This window comes from Stegostoma tigrinum, chromosome 2, assembly GCF_030684315.1.
Source record: "Stegostoma tigrinum isolate sSteTig4 chromosome 2, sSteTig4.hap1, whole genome shotgun sequence".
In the NCBI taxonomy this organism is placed as follows: domain Eukaryota; kingdom Metazoa; phylum Chordata; class Chondrichthyes; order Orectolobiformes; family Stegostomatidae; genus Stegostoma; species Stegostoma tigrinum.
Genome location: NC_081355.1, coordinates 75058531 through 75070690, shown reverse-complemented (window position 1 = coordinate 75070690; position 12160 = coordinate 75058531). Strand labels below are relative to the sequence as shown.

General features: G+C 40.4%; 1 protein-coding gene across 1 annotated transcript in view; it reads right to left on the bottom strand.

Annotated features, from left to right (window-relative positions):
• The window catches only part of LOC125461085 (dynein axonemal heavy chain 11-like), a 466228-nt gene that overhangs the window by 285535 nt on the left and 168533 nt on the right, over positions 1-12160 (bottom strand). Inside the window, exons 31-32 of the mRNA XM_059654665.1 lie at positions 10767-10898; positions 5321-5481 (exon numbers count right to left, since the gene is read on the bottom strand). Of these exons, the coding sequence (XP_059510648.1) occupies positions 5321-5481; positions 10767-10898 (293 nt within the window). The remainder of the gene's footprint in view (positions 1-5320; positions 5482-10766; positions 10899-12160) is intronic.

The window sequence follows — 12160 nt, the reverse complement described above, 5'->3', positions numbered from 1 at the left end:
ATATGACACCTGATAAAATGACTACTATCAGTGGAAATTTAAGAGATAATAAGTTACAACCCTTGTACCGGTCTTAGAATTAGCACTCTAATAACCTCTGACACTGCCATCTAGTGTTGCAGCGTTATTTTATTACAGCTTAAGCTCTGCAATGCTTGCAGATCAGAGAGGTTTTTATCCTTACTGCAGTTAACGTAAAAAATAGAAACATCTATATTAGTTTTCTGTTCGCCAAAGCATTAGTTGCCCCAATCTCTACATATATGTATATACATATAAATAGATAAAAATGTCCAGGTTTATGAATTTTTACACCCTTCATTGTGAAATGACATGATTTCCTAATGTCACAATAATTTATCACTACGGCATCAGGATAACATTGGATCGGAATTTAGAAGTATGGCATCCCTGAGCTATTTTTGTATGGGATATTTGTGGGCTGCAAAGTCTGTGAGCCACAATCCACATGCATCACTTGTGAGTCAGCATCATCACTGTCAGCCCAATGCAAAATTTGAATTTCCACCTTCCACTCGCAAATCCCCATGTTCTGCATTGAAGAGTTCATGACCACTAGAGTAACCTGCTTCAGAGTTGAGAACATTCTAATGGATAAGTATGAAATGTTTTGACAACTTCAAATGTCACCATCAGGATGTCATTTTTTTTAAAGTCAATGCAATTAACTGCAGTGATTCAATACAGGAGTGTTCTGAAAAGGTAAGATGACAATTACATTAATTAGTAGTATTTGAATTTTGAGATGTATTAGATCATTTTTTCCACTGAAGGAAGTGCTAGAATCCATCAAAAACAGTAAAAATAAATTTGCTGAGAATATTCCTATCTTGTTTTGGTCTGTACCTGAAATTATCAGGAGATATTCAATTTTGATGTCCTGTATGTTGAAAATTTAAGTACATTTTACTAGCTTGTCTACACCATTAACTTGCAGGGAGCTTGTTTCGAAATGACAGTTAAAAACATCTGGTCATTCAGTTTCACTGTCTGTGATTGGCAATGGTTTGTTTTGATAGCTGTGGCTATTACTAACACTTGGCCGATTTTCAAGAGCTACATCATTTTTCTTTGCAGGTGTTGTGTTTACATCTTGATTGATAGTTCAGTAAGTTTATTAAAGGATTATCTGCTGTTAATGTAGTAAGTGAATGAATTTGTTTCTGTTACAACAAGTTGATCACCTACTTGGATTTGCATGGTTTTTAAAATGGCATTCATGTATGAGGGATTTTCTTTCAGTATTAAGTACATTCAAAAGGCAGTGAAACTTCATTCTTATTAGGTTTACGTTTTCATGTCCATTTCAAAGCCATCCCAGGGCTTGCCAATTCATGGTCACTAGGTTGCAGCTATGAAGTATGCATGGGGGAATAGAAAGAATGTGCGGTTATGGAAGGGGCATTAGCTGTTTGAGAGCATAGGAAGTATGAGGGGATATGGAAGAATCATAACGGTATGGGGCATGGGGCTATGAGAGGGAACGGACTATGAGGGGGCATAGAAGTACAGGGAATAAGCAGGACATGCCTGGGTAGAATTTGAGAGGTGAGGTTTAGAGGGCATAAGAATGAGGTTGGGATCTGGGAAGAAAGAATGGAGGTGGGCCTCTTAACCACTCTGCATCCATGTTCACCCTGTATTGAATCAGGGCTCGCAAAGCCTAAACCCTGCCAACCTCCATAAACTATGTAAAGGGTTTAAAGGCAGGCTTCGTGTCCCAAATTACATTTCTCCAGCTCAAAATTAAAATACAGGTCAAGATGTTCAGGACAGGAAGTGATAGCAGCAGTACACAGATTTTTCATGATTAGAGATGGGTTTTGTGGAGGAATCAAAGACAGAATTTATGTGGGTAGAGATAGTAAGTAAGAGAAATGCCATTGTAGGTATATTCGATAGATCACCAACTATTGGGAAAGATAGAGGAATACATAAATGGCAGAAAGGTGCAAGAACAATTAGATAGCAATGGTGTCTTCATTTATCAGATCAAAGACTGGAATAGTAATAGCATAAAACCTAGACAGGAGAAAGAATTTGTAAGTATGTTCAGGAATATTTTGTTGATCCGTATGTTTCTGCCTCAGTGAGGCATCCCAATGCTGGATGTGGATTGGGGAATGAGACGAGTCAAGTTCATTGAATGCCAAGGGACAATCCAGAGTAAAAATAATGAACAGGAGAGCCAGTGTCAATCAGTTGAGATTATATAAAAATGAAAGACTGCAATGAAAACAGTAATGAATGATGGCTGTCTTCAAAGGGACAGGTAGTTTGGTACAGTCAGACTACACTGCCATAATAAGGGGCTTGATATATTTTAGTATTCATCCTTTCTGATTAACATGAGCAGTCCCATGAGCACGATCCACTATGATAGTATTGTATAGGCATGTGTACATAAGAGTTCAAGATCTTGGAGAATTAGTTACTTCAGGGAAAACCTAACAGGTAGTCAGAAGAAAGGGACCATGAGCCAAGTCAAATCCCTAGCGGGCACAAGAAATCTTTGCAAAACGTTGGGAAATTGAAAAGAAAGCACACACTACTCTGATTAAGTGTTGTTACCACAGCAGGCAGGTGTTACAAGGCAGAGTTATTAGCAAGAGCAAGCATGGGCCACATAAGAAATTTAAATCAAGGTTTCACACGCATAACATCTCAAAGGCAAAATTAAAACAACAAGGAGATAGATAAGAAGTTGAAGTGGCCCTCGTCTAACAGAAGAAGAATATTAGCAGACCAAATTAAGTTCGCAGAAAAGGCATGAGATTGTTTATTAAAATCTCATTCAAGGCAAGAAATATTTATTTAGTGTGCGCAGAACAGGAACTTTCTAGAAAAAACTGAAAAATTCTGGGCATCAAATTAGAACCACAAATATCAAGAATTATCCAGAAGAAAACAACTTTAAAGAAGAAGGATTAGTTCAGTTAAACCATTAAGGATACAGGAATCACTTATTCAAGCTTCAAGCAGCAGGATTCACTCTAGAAGCCGCAGTAAAAGCTATAATGGTCAACATTAGCTGGTGACGGCAGTGTCCTTTATTTTAGCCACAACCGTTTAGCAATCCTCCATTTAGACCACAAAATGTCAGAAAACACTGAGCATAGTCCTGCTGATACTGTAAAATAAAAACCTTTAAGAAGGGAAGGTGAACAAATGCATAATCGTATAAGGAAGACATGGCATCATACACAGAAATGCCAGGAAGATTCCAGTTCTGAGACAGGTTAAACAGAACACAGAACTGGACATCTCAGTGAAAACAATTTTCAAGCTGCAAAAGTGCTTCCAAAGTAGATACTAAATCAGTAATCGAACACACTAACATGCTTTTACACATAATTCTGAGTATAGTTGATGGTGTTATTTCTCACTCAGGTGTAAAAGATGCCACAAATACTTTGAAGAGGTACTCAATGTCTTTTCAAGTTCATGTTTACTTGAGATTCCTTAGGAATTCCTGCGTGTTGGAAACCAGGCTAGAACAATTATTATTCATAGATAAGATTGACTAATTTGAATATAATTCAATAGGTTAAAAATGTAACAAATGAAGTAAATCTGTGTTAGATGTTTCATCTATCTAGGATTATTAAGATGCATGTTAAAATACAAATATCCAGTAGTACATGAGAACTTTTGACATGGCTGAAATGTACAGTAGACTGGTACACAAGCCTGATAAGGGGTACCTATAGCTGAAGTGATGGCCATTCTGAATGCTTATTTACAGAGTCTGTGAAAAGGCCTAAGCACAAATTCCAAATGGCGGGATGAATAAAAACATTGTGCAACCAGTGTAATAACAGAGGTGGAATATTATAGGAGGACTGAACTAATTTGTGGAAGATAACTGAAATGATGATATGGAAGAAATGAGATAAGAATTACCACGTATGGCCATATGATACATGCAAAGGTCCAAAAGATGAACAGCAGGTGACTGCCACTAAAGTCGGATGCTCAATCCAAGGTTTGTTTAAAAGAACTCAACACTCATCACCTCCCCCCAACTCCACAGGATATTTTGAATTAAAACATATGTTTATAAGCCTAATAGATCGTGTTAATAGTCCACTCAGGCATCCATCGCAGGAACAGGATATAAGCTAAGAGATTTGCAGGAAATTCATTGCAGCAGGCACTAGAAAAGAGCAGTGAAGGATGCCTCCAATAAATCTGTAAAATTGTATCAAAGAAAGTTTTTATTCTTTCATTGGATGTTGGTGTCATTAGGAAGGCCAACATTTGGCATCCATCCTTAATTACCCTGGAATGAAGTGGCTTGCTCAGCAGTTAAGAATCAACCTCACTGCTATGAGTCTGGAGTCATTTGTACATAAATATGACAGTCTTCCTAAAGAACATGCACAACTCATTTTTTTTCTGCCAATAATTGATTATAGTTGTAGGTTTACCTTTACTGAGATTAGCTTTCAATTCCAGATTTTATTGAATTCAAATTCTACTTGCTTCCACAGTGGGATATGAACCCATGTCCCCACAGCCATAGCCTGGGCCAATGGACTGATGACATGGTGACATTGCCAGTATATTACCGTAATAAAGGTAACAGTAGGCAATTGGCTTCCTAATCCCTTGCTGTAAATGCATACAATCTTTGTTATTTATATACACCATCCTAAGGGATCTTCAATCTCTATTCAAATAATATACTGCTTTTTTAATTCTTCTTGCCAGAGTGCACAAGATAATATTTTCCTACATAATACTTCAAGTATGCATAATCAACAGTATCGCAAACTCACTTAAATTGTTTCAATAATTTAGATGCACAAAGGAACTTGAAATAGAAATAGGAATAATGAAAGAATAAGGATAAAGCCTGGCCTTAATGAGGTACATTGAATCTCAGTTGTAATTGAGAGAACTGGGTGGTTGGCATGATATTTTCATTTGTAACAGTCACTTAGTAGCCAAATCATCAGCTATAATCATCTTTCTTTATTGGCATTGGAAGAAGCAGAATTACCCGCCCTGGACCTTATATTAATCAGATCTAGTGTGGGAGATAACCAAGTTCGAAGACCTCCCAAATATGAATGGACATCAGCAAAAACAGCTTGACACGAGCAGTTTGTAAATGAGGCTCGGGCCTGAAAATAGCATTGACCTCAATCCATAATTTGTCTGTTGTCCATCCAGTGGGAAAATAACCCTCTGATGTGCAATGCCATGTAAGATCCACAAGCTGTAATACAATATCGAAATACTGCATAAAATAAATGTTGAAATATTAAACTTATAATGGACGAATAGTATTTACCTGTCAGTCAGTGGAGTAATCACCAGTCGAGATGTGTTCCCTAAGTATTCATAAGAGTATTGAAACTGAGCATCACATATGTTGACAAAGCAGTGGCGCTCGATATTGTCCCAACGATGTCGCAATTGAGACAGCCAGGCAAATGCTTGGGCATTTGTAACCTGTGATAGAAAGATACAAATCCAAAGCTCACTGATGATACATAGACAGTCAACTTTATCAGTTATGCACATAGAAACGTCAAATTTTTAAAAAATTGCTTTGTGTTACTCATTCTTTGCATTTGGGTTTCGATGGCTAGGGTAGAATTTATTGGCTCATCCCTAGAAGCCCATCTGTGAAGATGATGGTGAGCTGCTGTCATAAACCACTGAAGTACATTTGCTGTAGGCAGATCTAACCTGTAATTATGAAGACATTTTCAGGATGCTGACCTAGCAAACACTGAAAGAACACGGACATTTTTCTACGATAGGATGATGAGTGGCTTGGAGGAGAAGATTCAGGTCTTGAGTGATCCAAGGTATCTGTTCCTGTTCTTCTATGTGGAGTGAATTTGTGAATTTGGAGAATAGTGTCAAAAGAGCCTCGGTCGGTTATTGCAGTGCCTCTTATAGATGGTACGCATTGCAACAAACAAGCGTTGGTAATGAAGGTATGAATGTTTGTGGATGAGGTGCCAGTTAAGCAGGCTGCTTTGCCCTAGATGGTGTCAAGATTTTTATTGTTGCTGGTGCTGGACTTATCCAGGGAAGTGGTGTTGATTCTCCAACACTCCTGAATTGTGACTTGTAGATGATGGACAGGATTTTCGGAGTCAGGAGTTGAGTTACTTGTTGCAGAAGTCCTAGACTCTGACTTGCTCTGGTAACCACATTACTTTTGTGGGTGCTCCAGTTCAGTTTCAATGATAATCATCAGGATGTTGACAATGGGGGATTCAGTGATGATAGTGCCATTGAATGGTAATGTGCAGTGCTTAGATATGGTCATTTCCTGGCACGTGAATGTAACTTGACTTTTAATCAGCTCAAACATGGATGTTGACCAAGTCTTGCTGCTCATGGCTATGAGCTGCTTCAGTGTTTTTTAAGTCATGAATGATGCTGGACAATTTCAACAAATAGCCCCACTTCCAACCTTATAATGGAGGGAAGGTCGTGGACGAAGGAGCTGAAGATGTCTGGGCCTGGAAACAATGGAAGCCAAAAGAGACCTTGGTATCCAGGTAAATATCATCAAAATATCATTAACAGATACAAACAATAATCAAGAGGTCAATGGAATGTTGGACTTTACATCTAAAGGGCTGGTATGCAAAGGGGGTTAGAAGTAATTTTTCAATCATGCATTCAAAAAGAACAAAAGCAAAGTTGCTGGAAAAGCTCAGCAGATCTGGCAGCATCTGTGAAGAAAATATGAGAGTTAACATTTTGGTTCCGGTGACCCTTCCTCAGAACAGTTCTGAAATGTTAATTCTGATTTTTTTCGTCACAGATGCAGCCAGACCTGCTGAGCTTTTCCAGCAACTTTGTTTTTGTTCCTGATTTACAGCATCTGCGGTTCTTTCAGTTTTTATTGTATCCAAAAAGCTTTGGTTAGTCCACATACCGGGCAATGTGAGCAGTTCTGGGCAGTACACCTTTAGAAGACAGAAGTATGATGTGGACTATAGGATTTACATATACAATATCATTCTAGTTTAAGTTTAGGTTTCTGGTTTTTGAGTTAGTAACCAATGGATTTTCTGTGTGTCAGTAGGTAACTATGAATTTGTAAGCATTTCTGTGGCCATGGCAATTTATTTCAAAACAGTTTTTGAGGTCTAGTTTTAGAGTGAACGAGTTTTTGTGAACCACTGATGGATTTTCATTTATCTTAGATTATCATGTGATTCAAAAGGCAAATCACGGAGGCTTACGTTTGTTAGAGGCTTCTGAAAGTTTTTTTTTGAAACCTTAAGGTAAAAGCCCATAACCTAAGAGAGGAAGTCTTTTAGTTTCTGTTTAGTTTAGTGAAATCCTTAAAAAAGGATAACTCTATGGACCAGTGATTTTGAGGAGAGAATGATATGTAGTGAATTAGATTATCTTAGAGTTAAGATTCAGCATTAGTCTCAGACCAGAAGAGCTGGGATAAAACACTGAAGGAGTTATTTCAAGCTGAACATATTTTTACTTGTTCAGAAATAGTAAGCTTAGGTGTATGGTGGGCCCAGGGAGAAGAAGTTGCAGTTCCAGGCTGAAAGTTAAAATCACAGTGTTAGATAAAAGTCTCTGAGTATTGATCCTGTACCAGGAATGTGCTTAGGGTACTATTAAAAAGCTATTTTGTTTCTTTGTAATTTATGGAGTGTATTTTGGTATTAATGAGATTTGACTGTTACTATATATTTAAAATCTTTGTATTTATATTATAAGCAGATAGTTTGGTTTATTCTGCCTTATCTTCATTTCTTTTGTGAGAAACTTCTGTTTAATTGTTAAAGCAATATCTGCAGCATTGTACGTTTATGTTTCAGCAAGGACCCACTTTGTTAAACAGAAACAAATCAGTTTTCTGATTTTTTCTGAAGGGTCCAGGCCCAAAATGTCAACTTTCCTGGTCCCCTGATGCTGCTTGGGCTGCTGTGTTCCTCCAGCTCTACACTGTGCTTTCTCTGACTCCAGCATCGTCAGTTCTTACTATTTCTGAACAAGTAAAAATATGTTCAATCAAGCCAGGTTTCAGTCCGGGATCTGACTAGTTTGATAACAATGTCAGCTGGGATCATACACATAGATTGATTGGAATTATATCTTGACTCAAGACTCAAATTATGGTCAATGGTTAAAGGAACTTGGTTGTATTTGACAGGTTAAGGGCTGTTTTAATGAAAGTTTCCAAGATATTAAAGGAGAACAAATAGAGTAGATAAGCTATTTCTTTTATTTCAGGACAAACTGGAGGCAGAGTTTAATCATTAGCTGCAAATCAGTCAGTTGGGATTTAAAGAAAAGAGATCTTAACATAAGTGCGATAGAACTTTGGAACTGTCTTCCAAAATGGTGGGTTCAGGGTTGAGTCAGGCACACTGGGAGATGACTTGGTCTGCCAATGCTGATGTATGTTGTTCTCACGGACTTTATTGCTATAGCTCATTCATATTTCACGGTTCTAATCCTCATTTTGCACAGACAGCATTTCCTCATCTTTGCATGGAAATATATCATCATTCCTTCACTGTCACTGGGCCAAAATGCTGGAACTCTTTAGTAGTACAGTGAGTGTTCTGACATGTCCAAAGACTGCAACAGTTCAAAACAGTAGGTGGTCACCACCCTCAATTATGCAATTAGGGGCAATAAACAAATGCTAGCCAGGTTTTGATGCCCAGGTACAATAAACAAAAAAAATCTTTTAAAATTTTTAACTTCTACATTGCACACGAAGACCCTTGTTACGGAAGGAACAGGAAATGTTATAACTAGGTAAATAATGCAAAGAGCCCTCTTAAATTGAATTTCGTCATGTACAAGTCACACCCCACCTCTTTTCTGCTGCCAGGATGAATTAGTGTCCTGCCTGCTGTTTTGGAAGTTCTGTGGCATCTCCATGATTCTGCTAAAATCTGGGCTACAAAGTCCAAATTAAGGGCAGATATTTCCATTTTGGTGAAATAATATCGGAACAGATTAACAAGTTACAAGTTGAACAGTAGTACAAAAGGAGAATAGTCTGTTCAGGAAAACTAAAAGAAAGATGCAGAAAACTTGCAGGAAATTGTCTAAGAAATAATGGGAACTGCAGATGCTGGAGAATCCATCACCGGCATGGGCCCCAGCTATGCCTGCCTCTTTGTAAATTACGTGGAACAGTCCCTCTTCCGCACCTACACAGGCCCCAAAGCCCACCTCTTCCTCCATTACATTATTGACTGTATCGGCGCCGCCTCTTGCTCCCCAGAGGAGCTCAAACAGTTCATCCACTTCACCAACACCTTCCACCCCAACCTTCAGTTCACCTGGGCCATCTCCAGCACTTCCCTCACCTTCCTGGATCTCTCAGTCTCCATCTCAGGCAACCAGCTTGTAACTGATGTCCATTTCAAGCCCACCGACTCCCACAGCTACCTAGAATACACCTCCTCCCACCCACGCTCCTGCAAAAGTTCCATCCCCTATTCCCAATTCCTCCGCCTCTGCCGCATCTGCTCCCACGATAAGGCATTCCACTCCCGCACATCCCAGATGTCCAAGTTCTTCAAGGACCGCAACTTTCCCCCCACAGTGGTCGAGAACGCCCTTGACCGCGTCTCCCGCATTTCACACAACACATCCCTCACACCCCGCCCCCGCCACAACCGCCCAAAGAGGATCCCCCTCGTTCTCACACACCACCCCACCAACCTCCTGATACAATGCATCATCCTCTGACACTTCCACCATCTACAATCCGACCCCACCACCCAAGATATTTTTCCATCCCCACCCCTGTCTGCTTTCCAGAGAGACCACTCTCTCCGTGACTCCCTTGTTCACTCCATACTGCCCTCCAACCCCACCACACCCGGCACCTTCCTCTGCAACCGCAGGAAATGCTACACTTGCCCCCACACCTCCTCCCTCACCTCTATCCCAGGCCCCAAGATGACTTTCCACATTAAGCAGAGGTTCACCTGCGCATCTGCCAAAGTGGTATACTGCATCCACTGTACCCGGTGTGGCTTCCTCTACATTGGGGAAACCAAGCGGAGGCTTGGGAACCGCTTTGCAGAATACCTCTGCTCGGTTCGCAATAAACAACTGCACCTCCCAGTCGCAAACCATTTCCACTCCCCCTCCCATTCTTTAGATGACATGTCCATCATGGGCCTCCTGCAGTGCCACAATGATGCCACCCGAAGGTTGTAGGAACAGCAACTCATATTCCGCTTGGGAACCCTGCAGCCCAATGGTATCAATGTGGACTTCACCAGCATCAAGATCTCCCCTTCCCCCACCGCATCCCAAAACCAGCCCAGCTCGTCCCCTCCCCTCAGTGCACCACACAACCAGCCCAGCTCTTCCCCTCCACCCACTGCATCCCAAAACCAGTCCAACCTGTCTCTGCCTCCCTAACCTGTTCTTCCTCTCACCCATCCCTTCCTCCCACCCCAAGCCGCACCTCCATCTCCTACCTACTAACCTCATCCGGCCTCCTTGACCTGTCCGTCTTCCCTGGACTGACCTATTCCCTCCCTACCTCCCCACCTATACTCTCCTCTCCACCTATCTTCTTTTCTCTCCATCTTCGGTCTGCCTCCCCCTCTCTCCCTATTTATTCCAGAACCCTCATCCCATCCCTCTCTCTGATGAAGGGTCTAGGCCCAAAACGTCAGCTTTTGTGCTCCTGAGATGCTGTTGGGCCTGCTGTGTTCATCCAGCCTCACATTTTATTATCTAAAATAGGAAATTGTCTAACATGCCTTCTGAGCGATGAGCTTTGCAACCACATCCCGAGCATGGACATCTATAGTGCATATGGTCATAATTTTCTGTCTGTCCCCTAGTGTCAGGTCTCCCAGTAACATGTTGATCAGAACGTTCAACTGCACCACCTGAAAATTAAAATAAACACCATTTTAGTTAGCCACCTAAATGAATAGAAAAAAGAAGTAAAATAAATAGAAAATGCAAATTTAATGGTTATTACAATAGTTAATTGGGTAGGCTGTACAGCATGTTCACAACACTTAATTACACTGCCGAAGTCAGACTTCAGATACGTTTTACAGATTATGCCATTCAGTTGCTGACTTAGTTGTTTTATAGCAATTTTATTCTAAAATATTACTTTAGCTTTAAATTTAACATAATGGCCTTGAGATTAGAACGCTCCCTTCTCACTTTACAGATGTTTAAAACATAAAAATGTATTTCATGAATTTTCCTAGAAACTTATTTGTTGCACTTTTCTCAAGTGTAAGTCGCATGAGGTAAATTCTCAGAATATCTTGAAGCAGTGTTCCCACTATTTACACAAAGAGTTCACCCCATGACTTTGCTAGAGAACACTAAGCCAAAACTTCTAAGTTGGCCTCAGGGGTATGGTGATTTTTTTACAGGCCAACAAGTAATGTTTTTGCATATTCTCCATCTCAAGGTCAATACCCTTTTCAGCCACAACGTGCTACACTTGCATTAGTAGTCAGCCTCAATGTTTCACTTCATAAATCTATGTTTAGTCAACAGTACCTTATAACTGAGCACAAGGATGAAGCAATAATACGGGCTGCATTGCTAAGACGGACAGGAGTAAAGGATGTGTCCACTCTTTGCCATACTGGGTATCAGCTGTTAAATATTACTGTACATGGTACCCTAGTTCTATACTGTAGAACAATATACATGTCAGAACATTTCTCCAGACGATAAACCTATCATCTTCATTTCTACGCGTGTTCTACGGCAGGAGGTCAGAAAAATAATGTGAACAACTAAAAGCAGCTATTTTCACTGTTTTTCTATGTTTTTTGTTGATCTTCTGACAACATTTCAGTCAGAAGATCAAGGCAACATTTGAAATTCAGGATAACAAAGTGTGGAGCTGGATGAACACAGCAGGCCAAGCAGCAACTTAGGAGCACAAAAGCTGACGTTTCGGGCCTAGACCCTTCATCAGAAAGGGGAATGGGGAGAGGATTCTGAAATAAATAGGGAGAGAAGGGGAGGCGGGCCGAAGCTGGATAGAGGAGAAGATAGGTGGAGAGGAGAGTATGGGTGGGGAGATAGGGAGGGGATAGGGCAGTCCGGGGAGGACAGACAGGTCAAGGGAGGGATGAGGTTAGTAAGTAGGAAATGGAGGTGCGGCTTGAGGTGG